The sequence below is a fragment of the Tachypleus tridentatus genome, chromosome 10, assembly GCF_004210375.1.
Source record: "Tachypleus tridentatus isolate NWPU-2018 chromosome 10, ASM421037v1, whole genome shotgun sequence".
NCBI lineage: Eukaryota > Metazoa > Arthropoda > Merostomata > Xiphosura > Limulidae > Tachypleus > Tachypleus tridentatus.
Window position 1 is genome coordinate 79225872 of NC_134834.1, and position 19362 is coordinate 79245233.

The following is a 19362-nucleotide window of genomic DNA, read 5'->3' on the forward strand; positions in this document are numbered from 1 at the left end:
TCATCTATTCCTCCTCTGTTGTCTAGAGTCTCTATGAGTGAGTGGGTGAGGGGTCACTCTCAGTTGAGGCTGTCTGTGACTTAGTCAGTTGTAAGATGGAGTTATATATTCTGCCCAGGTATGTTTCTCCTGGGGATTCTGAGGCTGATTTTCTTGATCATGCAGGATATTCTCTTGGAATTTGGACTCTCTTTTTCTGGTCTCTTTCTTCAGTAAGTTAGCTACTTGTAAGGCTAGTTTGGTTCAACCAGCTCCTGCTTCTTTTATTCAATTAGTTACTGGGTTTGGTTGCCTTTGAGGTTCTTTCTTCCTTGATGGCTGAAAGATTAGGGGGGAGTAACTTAATTTCTTCTTTCTACACCTGATATTTCTGGTCCAAGCAAGGATATTTAATGTTTTTGTATGTGACAGGATAGATATACCTTGTACCCTTGTTTGTGTATTTATATGACTTGGTTTACAACTGCCAGGGAAATGTTTATTTTGATTCTACACAATATATCTAATCTTAGCTATGTGACGTTCCAGGCAGGACACTGTGATCACCTTGAGCAGGTCACAATTTCACGTATTTGTTTGACTTAAGCCATCCAAGCAGTGTTTTATTACTAGTGATAGGGCAAATATGATTTCAGGTTATCTATAGGAATACTAAATACAAGTCTTAAGAGGTCATTGTATAGGGCACTGGTTATGCTGCATTTGCATTATTGTGTTTAGGCTTGTGCTCCTTACCATGGGAAAGACATTGAATTATTAGAAAGGGTTCAGAGGAGGCTTACTAAAACATTTTGCATACTTAACAGTGACAGTTACAGAAATAGGGGACAAAATATTGATCTAGGCAAGGTAGAAGGTGTCTTCAGTTAAGACAATTTTATTTTCCAAATAGGATGTTTGTCCAGTGGAATGGGTTGCCTTTAGATGTTGTAGAGACAGTAAATTTGAGTGAGTTTAAAATGAAAGCTTGATTAGATGTATGAATTTTAAGACTGGCTTTACATTTTTTTTACTTAATAGTCTTAGTTTGGCTTAGAAGATGAAACAGTTGAGATAGACCAACAGGTCCCTTGTTTTTCTTAAACAGTATGTTATTTTTAAAAACTGAAGAGATGGGTGGGGCCACCTTGGTTGATTCAATAAATACAGTAATATCTCAGAAGATAGAAAAGGTAGAAGGATCTTATATTCCAGCTAGTCAATATTGGTTGTTGGAGTATTTAGTTTTTATGAAACTACAGGCTTTGCATTTGAACATCACGGACGTTTAATTTGAAACAATTCTGCATTCAGCATTACACATGACACACAGAAGTTAATATTTTTCTAAACTGAAAATGTATTCCCAATAATACTTACCATTACTGAAAATATAGTTCTTTCTTGATCTCCAGGGTTTCCACTCTTTGCCCATTTACGTATTGAACACATTTTCTCTAGTTTTTTATACTCCACTCAAATATCTTTGACAAATTCTAATTTGCAAAATTCTCCAACTTCAATGTACCCTCTATCTAGATAATGTATAAAAGAATCTAAGTCAGATAATGTAATCACTTTTTCAAAATATAAACTGTTTTTTAGTGGTACGGCAAGAGAGTTTCAACAGAAGTAAGTATTATTGGAAATACATTTTTAGTTAAGAAAATGTTAACTTGCGTAGCATACATACCTTCACAGAACATATAGCTAGAATCTCATGTTTAGAAGATGGAGAGGTTGATGCAGGCATTATCCATACAGAAACAGCTGTTTAGAACAGGAATGTACCAAGATAAAGATGATACAAGAGTAAAGGAACTACACTACATCCAGAGTAGGTATGCTCTTCATCCATAAATCTAGTTCATATATCAAAAGTAGAATTGTGTGTGAATAATCATCAGTATAAGCCAACACCAACTAGATAGTCAGGGCTCCACAACTGGAGGTCAGAATTGAGGGGTCATGGTGCCTAATATCACACATTGATGGCTAGAGCTGTTTGACAACAATGTTGTATATATATTTTTGATTGGATACCAACTTGTAATTCTAGAATATTGCATTTTGCACCACATGAATCACAACAAGAAAATAAACAACACTGAAGTGGACAGATTTTCTCCTTCACCTGCAGAAATCTAAAAGGCAGCATCCCAGGCTCAGAGTGATGGGATCATGTATGTTGTACTCAACCAAAGGAACAGAATTTTTTCAGCCTGGAAATACAAACATTCATCTTCACTCACCAATCAAGTGGGCAAGGAGTATTCCACTTGATCTTGCAATTATGTAGAGCAGGGGTTCCCAACCTTTTGGCACTCGCGAGTTGAAAATGTAATTGATGAAATAAAATTAATGTTATCCCAAGCTACTTCTAACAAGGCTACACGACTCCCCTGCCAAGGCTTTGCGACCCCCAAGGGGGTCGCGACCCACTGGTTGGGAACTCCTGATGTAGAGGACATAGAACTTGTGCTTGACCAAGGATGGGACCACTCTGCATTTGAAATTATGAGGAGATAGTGTACCTCCATCCATCCATGAGCAATATACTAAATCAACATTGATCAAAAAGGACCATCCACATCTCAACAAAACAGCTTAACATCAAACCTGAACCAGTATTACTAGGAGGCTCCCACAGAGACTGGTGCCTTTTCTATCAACATCTGGGGAAAACACTCAGGAAACCAGATAGGAGGGCTCCCAACTTTGCCCTGTTGGTGTGGATTTCTATACATGGTGAGGAGACCTTCCAGAGAAGTTTCTGTTCTTTCAGTTTACCTCCTCTGGTATCTAAACATCCACCCACGTTTTTGCTTTGCATGGTGACCCATGAAGGGGAGGAGAGGATCCTCATGGTTGAGGGATCCAACCCTAAAACACCACTTTGGCTTTGAATTCCTGAAGATGGGCAACCTTTGGGTGGCTCTTCTTGGGCCAATTGGCTGGTCCACTTGGGCTAGGGTCAACTAAGTACCAGTGTTAGATGTTCTCATCAGATGTTGTGGACAATATACCTAATGCTATTGTTTGGGTATAATGCTCATGAAACCCTAGCTTTGCTGCAATGTCCTTGTTTGACATTGTAGTGTGTCCCCTCGTAGGACTCCATGGCGGGTAGGGTCAGTGGGCATCAAAATTTCTCTCTTTTTATTATAGATCCTCCAAATGAAAACTTAAATAGTGAAAAAACAGTCCATAGGTAAACAACCACATCTTGGAGATTCTGAGGAGCAAGCTCCAACATCTGTACCTCATTTTCTTATACTACATTCTCTTTCAGACAAACCTTTAGGGCAGATGTTTCCCTTTTTCATTCAGAAAGGACAAGAGAGACTTGCTGGCTCTCCAAAATCAGGAAAGAATATTTGCTGTGATGACATATTGGTGGAAACATCCACATCTCAACACAGTGAACTCCTCTTACATTCAAAGGTGATTGGGGATATACCTGTTGAGGTTACACCTCATCCTACTTTGAATTCATCACGAGAAGTTATTGTTGAGAGGGAGTTGAACATCCTCAAGGAGTTTTTTCAGTGAGGCGCATCTCCACTCGCAAAGATGGAATTATGATGCTGACCAATGTCCTCATTCTGACATTTACATCACCATGTTCATCTGCCACCATCAGGGCAGGCTATCTTAACTGCAAGGTATGGCCATATGTTCCAAACCCTCTGATGTTTCCAGTGTCAACAATTCAGTCACATGAAGACATCATGTCGTGGTTCCTTGACGTATGCTCATTGCAGTTGATAGGATCACAATGTGTACGAGTGTGAAACAGACCCTCATTGTGTCAATTGCAATGTCTCTCACCCATTCTTCCTTCTTTCTTGCCCTAAATGGTAAGAGGTACAGCATTTGAAGAGGATTCAAAATATTGATTGAATTGAAGGTTGCTGTCCACCATTTCATCTTGGACGTATACTGCTGTGCATCATTCCACTACTACAGTGGGTGTGCAGATGGATCTCTTTGTGCCTCCAAAAGAATCATTCCCAACTCAAATGAAAAGTTTTTTGTCCTCCATGGTTAAAAAGTTGAGGAATCAACTTCAACACCCATCTCTGTACCTAACATACATTCCAGCAAACCCCAGGATCCACTTCCTTTGGTTCTGGGTACAGGTATTTCCTTGGGTACATCTTCTCCCACCTTAAGATGTAAAATGGTCATTTATTCACATTTTCTGTCACTGGAATCATTTTACAACAGCAAAGACATGCCCAGTCGACTTAGGGCAGGATCCATGGAGGTTGACAGATCTCCCTTGAATAAAGACAATAAAGAAGAAAGATGTGGTCATAAAGAGAATGGCTCTCCACCCAATTCACCTACATATAATTAAAAATGGCCATGTTGATACAATGGAACTGTTGAGGTTTACTTTCTAATGTGGATGACATCAAAGCACTGATTTTTCCTGTTGTCCTGTATGTCTTTCCTTACAGGAAACATTTCTGAAATCTGTTGATGCAGTCACCTTTCAGCAGTTTTCTTTGTAGAAAGATGATAGGCTGTGTGATGGGCGTGTGCATGGAGGGGTGCCACTGTTGGTTGATCAGCATGCACCCACCCTCTCTTTGCCACTTGATGCACCCTTGGAGGCTGTAGCCATCTGTGTTTCCTTGGGTCATACTATCATTGTTTGTTTTTTCTACCTGTTGCCTGGAGAGACCTATGATCAATCAGCCCTTGATGCTCTCATCGAACAGTTGCTGTCTTCTTTTTTAATCCTAGGGACTTTAATGGACATCACCTCCACTGGGGAAGTGCTGATATTGATGGGAAGGGTCGCTCCATGGAGCTTATGCTCTCCGATCACAACCTTTCTCTTTTCAATACTGGTTCTTATACATATTTACATGCACCTAGTCTGTCCTTTACTGCTGTTGATCTCTCAGTTTGCTTCCCTTCACTATTCTTCCACTTTTCATAGAGGGTTGACAATAACCCACGAGATAGTGATCATTTTCCTATAATTTTGAGAGAGATTGGCTGTTGTTGATGCCACCTGACCTGCATGCCCCATTGGAAGGTGGATCAAACCAAATGGCCTTCTTTCACTGCTCTCACAGAACTTGATCCTGCCATTGTCTGTAAGCCATCAATAGATGACTGCATAGCAGCAATAACTGACTGTATTATACAGGCATCTGCTCAATGTATTTCTAAAACCTCAACATGTTTTCCAGGATATCCTTGTTCATGATGGAATCCTGTCTGCTGCATGGCACAGAAGAGTCATGAATGGTCCTGGGATACTATTTGTAGGTATCCCACACTCTTGAACTGCATCACTTACCAGCAGGCCCGTGCACATGCTTGGAGGGTATGACATCAAAGCCAGAAGGAATCTTGGATTAAGTTCACAACTAGCATATCTTCTATCACCATTTCCATGTGGGATGAGATTCAAAAGGTCAGTGGGCAATAAAATTCTGTCCCCTTTCCATCTTGTTCTCTGATGGTCAGGAAGTAGCTGATACCTGGAGCATTGCCAATACTCTTGATGAAAGCTTTTGCCAGGTATCTAGCACTTTTGCTTCATCCTCCACCTTCTTAACCTACAAGACTTGGGCAGAGTGGTCACCCCTTTCAAGCTGATTGTCTCCATGAGTATAATTGCCCCTTTACATTAGTGGAATTCAAACCGGCCCTTCATCAGTCTGGCAGTACATCAGTCGGACGTGATGATGTACACTACGAGATGCTGCACCATCTTTCTTCTCCTTTTCTTGCTATTCTTCTGCTTGGTTTTTACCAGATCTGGCAAGAAAATGTTTTTGCTCATGCCTGGCAATGAGCTATTGTCCTACCTTTCTCTAAGCCTGGGAAGAGGATGGTTAATGCTCACCTTATTTGGTTCTTCAAATCAGACAACCTTCAATGATAGCTCTCCACCATGGACCACCTGATTAGACTTAAAACATCAATCAGAGAAGTTTTTCTCAATCAACATCTTGTATCAGTATTCTTTGACATTGAGAAGGTTTATGATACTATGTGGAGGTATGTATTTTACGAGACCTCCATTTATATGGGTTATGTGGCCATTTGCCCATTTTTATGAAAAATGTTTTAATGGACAGGTGATTCCAAGTTTGTGTGGGTTGAACACTTTCCTCTTCTTTTCTACAGGAACTTGGAGTCCCTCAGGGCTGTGTTTTGAGTATCACACTTTTCAGTATAAAGATTAATGTCATCACTGTCACAAATGGGCTCTGTGTTGATGACTTTCACATCTCATGTCAGTTGTCGAACATGAGGTATATTGAGTGGCAGCTACAGACTGTCCTCAGTCATTTACTGAAGTGGCCCACAGCAAACAGTTTTAACTTCTCTCTCTCTAAAACTGTTTGCATGCATTTTCTTGCCAATGGGGTATTTACCCTGATCCTGAACTCTGTATAGGTAAAGTTGTGCTACCTTTGGTCCCTGAGACAAAGTTCTTGGGGCTTATCTTTGAGTGTAAGCTGACCTTTATACCACAAATCAAGCAGCTAAGGGTCAAATGTATAAGAGCACTGAACATCTTCTGTGTCCTCTCTTTCACCACTTGGGGAATGGATCGATGTTCTGTACTAAAGATATATTGTGCTTTTGTTTGATAGAAACTAGACTATGGTTCACTGGTCTATAGCTCTGTCAGGACCTCAGCCTTGAAGTTGCTGGACCCCATTAATTATCAGGGAATTCAGCTCTGAACTGGGGCTTTCTGCACTTACCCAGTTCAGAGCTTATACACAGAATTTCCTGAACCTTCTCTACACCTCTGTCATTTGCAAATGTCTTTACTGTATGCTTTGAAACTTCGATCCTTACCACAGCATCCCACCTGGGGTTGTGTTTTCCTTCCTCGGTGGGTCATGCTTTTTCAGAACAGATGATCTGTTATTGCTTCTTTTGGCATTCGTATCCAGGTGCAGTTGGATGAATTGGATCTGTCCTTGGATAACATTGCTCTATCTAAAGGTTGGCCCATCCCCCCATGGATTATTACAGTCCCTAAATGTGACTTATCTTTAAGTCATCTGAGAAAAGCAGACACTCCCAATTGGAAATACTGTCTGTTATTTGCTGAACATCTTTCGAATCATCCTTCTATTTCATATTTATCGAGATGGTTCAGGTGACTCTGTGGGCTCTGCCATGGTTTGTTATGGTTCAGTGGTTGTGTGCAGAATCCCCTCTACAGTTTTTGTGTTCACTGCTGAACTGTATGCCATTTCTCTTTCCTTGGATCACATAGAAGCTGATCAGTACTCAAATTGCACTATTTATACTGATTTGCTCAGTTATCTACTGGCTCTGGAATTGCTTCATGTTTGTTCTCACCATGTTCTTGCTGGTATTCTAAACCAACTGGTTCATTTTTCTTTAACATCTACTTCTATCCAGTTTTCTGGATACCATGTCATGTTGGTGTTTGTGGGAATGAGCTTGTTGACACTGCAGCTAAATCTGTCTGCTCTGGCACTATCACTGCTGTGCCTGTTCCATACATGGACTGTGGTCCTGTATTCAGAGCTTGACTTTGTGCCAATTGGCAGTCAACTTGGAGTGAGCAACATGAAAATAAGCTTTTCCAAATAAAACACTCTGTTGGACTTTGACTGTCTTGCTTCCATCAGGATCAGAAAGAGGAAGTTGTCCTAACTACACTATAGTGTGTTGTCTGTGTAACGCTCAGGTCACATATTACTGTCCTGTTGTCATTACAACTCTTAATGATGGCACCATTTTAAACATGTTTTGTCCCAAAGTTTATCTATAATGTTAGACAGTGTTATTGATGTTGGTGGCATTGTCCACCTTAAATGTTTTTAGTTTTCAAAAGGTCATTCAACTTTTTAATGCTATTTAAGGTTTTTTAATTTATAAATTAGACCTTTTTTAATGTGATTTCATTTTAAGAATCAAAGTCCATCTAGTTCAATTTGAAATTAAGAAATAGCTGTAATGTCAGATAACTGAAAACCAGGACTGGAAAGGCCAACTTCAGGTGTCTAACTCTGATGTTTGAACTACCTGTTAATCATCCTCGTGATTTATAATTAAAATTTTACTACAAATCTTTTGAATCTTTACTTTCTGAAAATGGCCATAAAATCAAATAACTTGAAACCAGGATTGAAAAGGTCAACTTCATGTGACAAATGGTGGTTTTTGAACTCACTTGTTAGTCTTCCTGGTGAGTTATGATAATTACAATTATGCTACAGAAAGTCCTTAACAAATTGTATTACTGTAGTTTTTATCTTACTGCTGTAAACAAGATGTAAAAATTGGATTTAATGCTATTTATGTCTTTTTAATTTAAAAAACAAACTTTGTTTTGTTTTATATTAATTTCCTTTCATGAATTTTACTAATTGTACTTTTATTTTAACTTTTTACTGGATGTTTGGTGCAGATAGCCTAGTTGCTTTGCACCATAAAACACCAAACCAACCAACCAACCACCATCTTAGTGACTGGAAACTGGGTGTGATAAGGAGTCCCTTGTTCCACTAATATAATGTGGGGGAGTAATATGTATTAGGGAGGCACTATGTTGTGGAAACAATGCAATAGGTGAACCAAGTTCCCTAAATTTTTAGAAACAGATTGACACAATTTATTCATTCTGATGTTTGACAGGGAAGGTTAGGATCTCATTTATTTTTACTCATGATAGTCCAAGAGTGGTGGTCCTGTAGAATATGGTAATATCATCTGGTGAGCACCTAGATGGTCTTATGGAACACTAATTTTTCCAAAGCCTGTTGAAACTGGTAAGAAGTTAAATTTGATGCTAGTGCAGTATTGGATTGATGAAAGCACACTTGTCTGGGCAAAACTCTATACAAAATGGGATCTAATGGAAAAAAAAAAGATAAGGGGTTTTAGAAAAGAAAGGACCAAGAGGAAGACAAAAATAGTCACTCCTTCTTTTTATGTAGCATATGTTGTTATAATGGCCCTAGGAGGTAATTGAAAACCCTCTGAAGAAAAGAAACTGTCAGATTGTAAGAGAAAATTATTGGGAGAAGGTAACATATCACTCTGATGTCGTTTGTCTGGTAACTGAGACGGGTAAAGAAAGACATAGAAAAGTGATGAATCTGGTAAGATGTGACCCAGAAGGTTCCTCATATATGAAGAAAATCAAGAATAAGCAACACGGATATTTGTGAATTTTCCTTGCTGTTATAGTACTTTGAGAATAACTCCAGAAAAGTGAAGAATCCCAATGAATACTCAGATGAGTACCATTACCTTGAAAGAAGTTAGTGCAAGCCACATACTACCTTCAGGCTCTGATAAGGCATGAGAAATGATCAGTGTTTGATTATCCTAGAGGTGAGAAATATTTAGCAGTAGAATTGATGGGAAAAATGTATCTCCTTCCATAGCTACCAGAAACTTAGTAAGAAAGGATATTTCAGGGTATAACAACCAAAGTGGAGTGGTAAAAGAGTCCTGTGCATATGTAGTGCAAACATTTCCAACCTACGATATTTAAATGCTAGCAGCAACAAAAACACCCATTAAAAGAAAAGTGATACATGGTACATGAAGCCAAAGGCTAAATGGAAGTTGAGACAAAGCATGGAATACCCTAATATCCCAGTTAATAAAATGAAGAGGTCATTTGAGAAAAAGAACTCTTAAATGATTGTAGAAGGCTGGATAACACTGAAGAATCAGAAACTTCCTGATTTTTTAAAATGAAAAGTAGTTGATAAAGCTACCTTACATAAAACAACAACAGGAGATAACTAGACCTAAGTTATAAAATGATATGGTTGGCATGTATGGTTGAAATGGGTTCTAACCCCATGTGAGGCACTCACAAATCAAGTTTAAAAGTTAAACCTCATTGAACTTGGAAACATTAGGGAGTGGAATGCTGGATCAAGGTTGACTCAACAGAGATAACCAAAGAGGAAGAGGCAGATGTGAGACCTCTTGAAGATACTGTATTAGAGAAAAGCATGATTAGGCCAACCAGTCTGGGGCTACTAGCAGTTCTCAAATAGAGGATCAACTCATGGCCAGAACTATGAGTAATAGCCAAAATGAGTAAAGGTACAGAGATGCAATCCCAATCACCAAAGCCTGAGGACAAGGTACTGGCAATCAAAATGACCATAGTTAAGTTGCAAGGAGTGTCAGGTGCATTGATTATTGGAGACTTGAACTGAGAACAAAATCATATGAAAAACTTTCAATGGAGAATCTATTTGGTCGGGAGAAATTGACTGGGCTGACACTGGTCACTTGCCATGAAATCCATCACTTCAGAAAAATGTCAAGCAAGGAGGATAATAAGATAGGAATAAATGTTATACAGAAATAATTAAGATTCAAAAACAAATATTCCAAGAATATGTGTACTCAAGATGGGGTAGTTAAAAGACCACTGTGAAAATGATGGAAAAGATCATGACAGCATTCCTCTGCAGTATATCTAGACCTTTAACTACATCCTGTTGGACAGTAAGAAGTTTGAACTTATTGATCTGGAAGGAAAATTCATCTTCAGTCCATATACCCTGGAATTCCTGACCTTGAAGATAAACACCTGATTCCAGAATTACGGCATCTGTAAAAAGGTGTAACTTGGGACATAGGGGTGGTATAGTTACTGATTTTAGTGTTGATCCAATCCAACCACCACTAAAAAACTAAGATATAGATTCCGATGGAGACTGAAAGATCCACTGGTCACACAGTGCCCACTGAAGGAACTATATGTGTACTCAGTCTTAAGGAATCAGATTCAAGGGATGCCCACATCCCCAAAAGAGAGAGAGCCATCCACATTAGTAAGAGTCTAATAGCCTATTTCATAGCCTGGAACCAGATAGCAGTTGGGTGAGACCAACTTAAAACATTTTACAAAACTCTTATGATCTTGCAGGAAATGTATGGTGCAGATGCTTGGCCAAAGGCTAAATCCCTGAACAACAGAACTTGATCTCTGAACACAAAAATAGATAGTGGTAAGATGAATTCACTAGAAAAGCATTAATAACATTGACTTGGCCATCCACAGACATGGTGAAGAATGCCAACATAGGTGAAAGAAAGGACTTCATTGTGAACCTAGAAGTACTGAAGAATTGGTGGAGTCGAGGAAGAATGATGATCATTTGACAATTTTCCATCATCTTGGACACAACAGGTAAGTGAGAATAAAATCCTGGAAGAACAGGTTCAGCCCATTACTGCTAACTTTCTGATAGACTAGGAATGAAGCTCCATACTCCATTGAGCAGTTGGAAGTGGAAATACTACTGGTTGAGAGGATAATGGCAGTGGAGAAGTGAAAAGAAAGGCAAACTCTAATGCCAGAACCTGCAGTAACCATGGATCTGTTTTGAAGGAATACTAAGTGTTGCCAACACTGTTAAATCTAAATTTGACAGTTAACTAGTTTTTATACTGTATTTATGAAATAAAGCAGTGTAGTTAATTGAATTATAACTAAGCCTAAAAAAACGTTAATTGTACTAAGCCTAATCTCATGCTATCCTGTAAAATACACAAGTAAAATCTAAATTAAAAGTTTATACTTACTATTTTTTAGTCCTCAATCTTACTAAATCTAGTTATATTTTGTTATTAAACTCTAACTTCTAAAGATAAAAACAATAAAACCATATGACATTAAAAAATCCATAATATTATCAGAACTTATCTTTGTATCATCTCTTTTCAAATAGTGTACTCTGTCAACATGCTAATGTACACCTACTTCACTCAGTGACATATATATAACCAATTAAAAGCTCAGAATGTTCTTCTAGTCATTTTATTAGCACCTGTGAAGTACATTTGAGGCAAACTCTTTCTTTTCATGTTAAATTCCAAGGGGTAAGGTAAGACATAAGTGATCCTAAAATTTCAAATTGTTTTTTAGACCCAAATACAACCTAGTTACTAAGCTGGATATATTATAATGAAATTCTGTGGTACTGATATAGTAATTTATGACTTCGGATTATTTCAAAATATGTCATATCCACCATGTGTGAAATTTGTTAAGGCTTAACAACCTATGGCAAACAGGAAATGACAACAGAGTTCATAACTAAGAAATAATTGTTTGCTATATTTCTTTATTTACTATTTTGTGTTTTATGAAAAACATGTTTAAGAATTCTTTGTAAACAGTAATAGTGTATAAACATAAATAATATAACTGAAAGTAGTTGTATTTTATGAGATACTACTTTACTGAAATGCAGCCAAGACAGGTTGCTTTGTGAAGGCCAGTTTTATATTCATGGATATGGTGGCATGAGTGTATGTGCACCATGTCATTGCAACTTCTGTCATGTTTCCTGGACATGGCTGAAAGGTCAATATAATTATATATACATATATATAATACTTATAACTTTATGTGATTCAAAGCATTTAGACTAAACATTTGTGTTTTTGTGTTACAGTTTGTAGTCATTTTACAACAAAAAAAGCAAAATTTCTTTATTTCTTAATTTTTATGGTGGTTATGAAGTTGTTGAAATCAAGTGAACCTGTATGGAGATATGTTAGTGAATATAACCAAGAAAATAATGTTTTTTTTTATTAAATATTTTAGACAATTATCTGCAGTTTATAAAGATTTTGCATGTGAAATTGAAAATTTTCTCATGCAAAAAAAAAGTATTTTAATCTTAAAATCACTTTAATGTTGGACAGTTAGCATTAAAAAAAGTATGAGAAAAACATTACTTAAAACATAATGTAAAGAATGTGATATTTTACATAATAAAACTGTAATGTTTACTAATGATATGGAAAATTTTGTGAAAATACACTTACTAATTTAAAAGCTATAGCATGAAAACTATTAAGCACTAAATGGTTATGAGTTTGTTGTATACACACACAATTTGTTGTTTCATGTATCATATTTAAAGGCATGAAAATGACTGTCATTTTTAAGGGTATAATATATTTCACCTTCAGTTTAAAAATAGTTTTTCAGTTGTATAATAGCTATGTAAAAGGTTATTTTTACATTTTAATATTCTTTTATTTTAAAAAAAATCTATTGTTTAGAAATGAAAATTTTATTCTACAGAAAATTCTAGGAAAGTTAAAACACCTAATAATTAGCTAATATGTGTAGATAAACAAATTTATATTTAAATTTACACAAGTAACTTAAGCTTTCAACAGGGAGAAGTATTCAAGCTTGTTTGTTTTATAAAATTAAAATATAGATATCTCAGTAGGAAGGTTTATGTAGGGTGTGTCATATTTACCAGATGCAGATGAAAATTGCTTCACTGTAATTTATGCTATACACAATGTGAATTATTGATAAACTCTTTTAATATCTCCATTTCTCTTTGTAGTGGAAAACAAGCGCAAGTCAGATGAGCAACTAGAAAATAGTACAGCTAAAACAAAGAGAATGGAAAATAGACCTAAATGTTCAGACCTTATTGTTCTTGGCTTACCATGGAAAACTACAGAACAAGATCTGCGACAGTATTTTGAAGCATATGGTGAAGTATTAATGGCACAGGTATGGACATACACCATTTTGTTATTAAATTTAGATGTTTTTTGTCACTTAATTTTTTGATTCATTCTTTTGTTTTAAGTAGCAAGTGCATTTCCTTTTTGTTGCTACTGTTGAGAAAGACTGATTATATGTTTTTCACCCTGGTTAAAGATTAGCATTTGGTAATATTGTTGTGAGTTCCTACTGTTATGCACATTTGAAAGCCAAAAGGATCAACTACTCTCTTCTTTCTTTTTTTTTTTTTGCATACTGACCTGTACTTATAATGCTCAAGCTGTTATATCCCTTAGTCTATAAATGTATGTTAAAAAAGCTCTAACAAAGTAGCCAGGTGAGGTATGACAAAATTCGGATTAAAAACGTTTTTTTTTCTTTTCTTAAATTTATATATTTTAAAGTTTGAAATATTAATTCTGTATTTTTATCTATAAGCACATAGTAAAAGTTATGCAAACATTTGCTTAATAACGGAACTTATAAAAATAATCTCTGTTGTAGGCAAATATATTTCATTAATTACATTGCAAGTATGATTATAAAACGTGCGTATATTTTGCCAGTTGTTTACTGATAAGACTTTGAAGTTAAGTGTTGCAATGTTTGCTGCCAAGAGCATTGTAGGCAACACAGAATTTTGATTCAATTTCAGTGGGCTGCTAATATTTATTTATAGACTTGATGCCCTGCTGACATAACTCTGTAAGTGTGTTTTGCCTTAAGGGTATCAGTATGTTAAAAAATCTTTGGGTCATTTATGTTCAGACCTTCCAGAAATTTGAAAGACTTGGGGATGGGTTGGTAGGGGACTGACATTGACAGCATGATTTACCATAAGTCAGTAAGCATACATTAAAAATAAATAACACTTTATCAGAATATTTAAGTGTCTTAAGATCATAAAAAACAGAATCATTAAAAGTTTCAGTGCACAGATCTTTGATTGTGCTCATTGCTTAATTATGGAGGATGAGAAACATGCATCTTACTTCATACTAAATGAAACCAGCTTTACATAAATTATTGTAATGAAATGTATGTTATACAATACAAACATGTATTATTAAGTAAAACAATTACTTTTATAGAGTTATTTGGTGGGCTACTCATATAAATGTTGGATGTTTGTAAACCAAGACTATTATGCTTAAAGTAGTTTCATAGATAGAAAAAAAGAACCAACACAGATGGTGTTGTCTTATTGTAAATATGTTGTGTTTGAGTTGTTTGATTTCTTTATGTTTGCCAGATAGATATATAAAATATGATGAATTTCTACCGTGATTTAAAAAAGAAAGCTTAAAGGATGTTCTTTATCCAAAGAAAAATAGTATTAATGGTAGCGATGTTTTGAGTAAGTTGGAGATGATAGTCCCAGATCACGTCATAAAATGTGGAGTGAAAAAGAGAGTTAGTAGGACTTGCACATTTAAACATTAAGGAGTGTGTTAAACAGAAAGGGGGGAAAATAACATCAGTTACATGTCAAAGGGAGGGTCTGTACAAATCTAGAATCTAGGAAAGTGGATTAATATAGAGATCTGTAGGACCTAGTCTTAGGAGATATTTTGCTGTGTTGTTTTCTTTGGAGATAATGATCGTAATAATGTTTTTATGTTCTCAAAGTTAACTACTCACTGTTTTATCCTTGTCATATGAAGATTTCATGAACTTGCCCAGTCTGTGTAGATGTACTTATGTTTGTTAACATGAACAGATAATTTTCTCTGGCTTGTTTTATAGCATGCTTTCTCTTTAACTTGTATCCTGTCATAATTACATACACGTGTGCACTAGTTGAACATCAAGCATTTTGTTTCTTTACAGATGCACGTAATCTTTGAATATCTGTTTTCCAAAATGTTTACAACCTTGATGTTAATGTTTGTTGTGAAAACTTGTGATGACACTAGGTTTAAAATTTAAAATGATTGATAAAGTGAAAATCGGAGTTTTAGAATAAGTATTAAAAACATGGTAGTACCAAGAGAAATCTATTATTATTGATGTTTCTGCCTTAAATGTAGAAATAATTAGTAACTGTGAGTATAAAAATCACCATAAGGTTTAAAGTAAGAGGATTTGATATGGAAGATTAGAAGTAACATAGTAAAAAATTAATTTGTTTACATTTAAAGTACAATCTTGTAGAAACTAGAAACCTGAGAACGTATTGGAAAATCAATAAATTGGACAACTCAAACCAAAATTATAGAAGATGTACTTTTTTACATAAGTATTTTGTAAAAGTGTAGAGAGGCTAAGAGGATTGTGAAGGAGCATTGATTTAACTTTCCACATCCCTGAACTGCATACTCTGTGGTACTGCAATACAAAGAGCATACTGTAAAAATTGGTTATATGGAGACAATGTTACGATAAAGTACTTGTGTTTCAGTTATTTGGTGATTATCATAAACACTTAGGACAATGTATTTTGGCAAAAAAATAAAAAAAGAATGATAAATTGTACATAAAAAATTAATAAAACACTTAAATGCACTTATTAAAAGCAGTAAGGTTTTGTCAGGTGTTATGAAATGGAAGAATGGGTTATGAACTGATATGCCAAAGACTGCTTCTACTAATATCACAGTTGTCTATTGGTTAAAAAGCTAAAGACACATTATTAAACTGATATTATGTAAACAGTTTCAAAATGCCTTGTAAATCTTCTAGGATGTTCTAAATGCAAACCAGTAGCCCTGGAAAAAAGAGATGTTTTGCCACTGCAACCTGCAAGAGTCCTGGCAAATTGAACTTATAATTCTTTTTTTTTCTATAGATAGTATTAAGCTAAACACACATCATCAAAATAGATAATATTGTATTATTGTCTATGTATTTAATCTTTGATGAAATTTTTTAAAATATAAAATGTTGACTAATAGTAATTCATATACAGTCAAATTTTACACAAGTCAAAGTGCAAGGAGATTAAAAAATCTTTTAATAAAAAATTCTAAGTAACTTTTTTTTAAGAGTAGAAATATTTAAAACTGTTGCTTCCAGATAGGTAATTGTCAAGCTCTAAAGATTACTTTTATGAAATCGTAGACTGTAAATGTGTTGATAAAAACCAAGGTTTGTTTATATAAGGTTAAATTTAAATTCCATGAAATTTTGTAAAGAGATGCTTGCATATGTTACATTTATTAATTTTTTGTTTTGTACTGAAAAGTATATTACTACAGGAATTTTGTATTCTGTAATATGTTCCAAAAAACTTGTAAAAGTAATTAAAATCCTGACACCTATGCTTTGTCTTTTGCAAAATCTTGATAGTTTTTAGCGATGTTTGTGGTTTTTAGCAAATAATGATGCAAGTAAATATAATTATTGGCTTAAATGGGAACCTGACTCATTTGTAATATTTATATTTTTATATGTGTGTTTAACATTACAGGTTAAAAAAGATCCCAAAACTGGTCAGTCAAAAGGATTTGGTTTCATGCGATTTGGGAATTATGAGTCTCAGGTTCGTGTGTTATCGAAACGTCATATGATTGATGGAAGATGGTGTGATGTGAAGATACCAAATTCAAAGGTAGGCATGTTTTTTGCAACCAGAGTTGAATTGTATATATTGTACAGTTCACACTAAATAGTTATTACCCATGGTTCCATTTAAAGCTGGGCAATTAACTTGTTAATCCTGGTCAAGGGTCAAAGGTCATGCAATTGTGTTTGTTGACTTGCATTCAAATTTTTATTGAATTACTATTTAATGAATTTATTTCAGTACATTTGGTATCAAATTGGAGATTATAATTTTAACTTTAATTAGTTTATTTCTTAATTTAAAAGTAATTATTATTAAATGCATCAAAATACCTATTTTTGTGGGTCATGTGGTATGTTGAATGCTGCACTGGTTAAAATTAGGTGTTTGTAATATGAGAATACTAGGTCTATAGTTTCGTACAAATTGGTATCTCAAATTACCAATATTGTCAGCTAGAATATAAAATTAAAACCTCATGTCTTTTGATTTTGCTGAGATATGGCTTGTGTACTGAATCATATACAGTGGCACTGTTCACCTCTTTCCATTTCTGGAAACAGTCCCTTATATACATTTACTTCCATACATGACATGTGAATAACCAATTGACAGCTTAGAATGTCCCTTAGTGGTTTTCTTAGCCATTTTAATGTGTTAAAAGGTTAGCATATTCTTTCAAACCAAGATTTCAAGGAAGTAGGTTGTGTCTTTAGTTTTCTTGAAGTTTCAATTTTTAGACCTAAATACAACTTAGTTACTGAGCTTGATAAGTTATTGTAGAATTCTGTGGTATTGATATAGTAATTTATTTCATATCCTCTGCATAAAATATTAAAGGGCTTAGTTGCCTGTGTCCAGCAGTAACTAAGGTCAAATTTCATAGCTAGAATAGACAATTGTTTACTTCTTTATTATTGTTCTAAATTGTAATAATCTACGATATTTGAAATCTGAGTACATATTACAAAATATTAGTTCATTAAAACACAGCCAAGACAGGGTCACTTTTTAAAGACTAAGGTCAGTTTTATATTATTGGATATGGCAACATGAGTGCATGTACACACGTGAATGCAACATATGTAATGTTAGTCAGGCATAATTGGAAGGTTGATATAATAAAAAAAAAAAAAGCAAATTTATAAATATATTTCAGGACTTAAGCTACTTAGACTAAGCATTTGTATTTTTGTGTTATTCTAGTAGTATTATTTTAGCACAATAAAAAGCATAATTTATATTTATTTCCTAATTTTTTATGATAATTATAAGGTTGGTGAAATTGATAGACCCCAGATCATTAGGGTAGAAAAGATAACAGACAAATTATAAAAGCATACTGAAAACAAATGGTTTAAAGTTATTAAAGTAGTTTTAGAGATTACACAAATTTTTGAGATGAGGTATAGTTAGTTTTTTAATCGTAAGGTGAAATCACACTGGAACTACAAACAAAACAGATTTGATATTTTCACAAATAAATCTTTAGTAAAAATATTTCATTAAAAAAAGCTTCTGATATTTACCAAAAGTCTACCAAATGTTGTGAAGATTTACATACAGTTACAACAGAAAGTGTTCGTACCCCTGCTAACCCGCGTAGTTTTTTGCTCATAACTTAAAAAGTATCATGATTAGGCTAATAGAACTATAGTATATTATAAATATTATACTAACACACATCTACCTAAATTTTTATGTAAATTAAATGACAAATAAAAATTTTATAAACAAATAACCCAAAATAAGAGGAGCAGAAAGTGTTTGTACATTTCAGAATGTGTGAAAAAAACTGATATTCCCGTAAAAATTGTGTTTAGTTTGGCAAATAAACTACATTATACTATTCCAGAACTAAACATTGGGTTTATAATTATTAGAATTTAGTCAGCATGATGTCAGTAATTCTCTTGCACTTTCACTGTTAGATGTTTTATACTCAACAGAAAGAGCACATTTTACTTTATTTATTGTGAGGCTAGTTCATTTATGTTCTAAGTTAGGAAATATTTAGTCTCAGTTTATTTTTTTTTCTTTTGTGATTTTCATCTGTGACAGCTAACTTAAGTTTTTCAACCTATTTATAGTTTAAATGGAAAGCCAGTTAAATTACATTATGTAACACAAATTTTATTCCTGGATAGTATGTGCTATTTCTTAATTGCTTATGTTGTAAAAGTACAGAAAATGGCCTTTATTTCCTTCAAACTTTGCTTTTGTGATCTGGATAATGAAATTTAGAAATTAACCTATTTTTTATATAAAAATAGGCAAATTTGCACATTTTCACTTACGTAAGGTCTCAATAAAACAACATATGAATCAAGATTTACAT

General features: G+C 34.7%; 1 protein-coding gene across 2 annotated transcripts in view; it reads left to right on the plus strand.

Moving 5' to 3' along the window:
• The window catches only part of LOC143229667 (TAR DNA-binding protein 43-like), a 33341-nt gene that overhangs the window by 4274 nt on the left and 9705 nt on the right, over positions 1–19362 (plus strand). For both annotated transcript variants that reach the window (XM_076462310.1, XM_076462309.1), the window contains exons 2-3: positions 13353–13525; positions 16929–17069. In XM_076462310.1, the coding sequence (XP_076318425.1) occupies positions 13353–13525; positions 16929–17069 (314 nt within the window). The remainder of the gene's footprint in view (positions 1–13352; positions 13526–16928; positions 17070–19362) is intronic.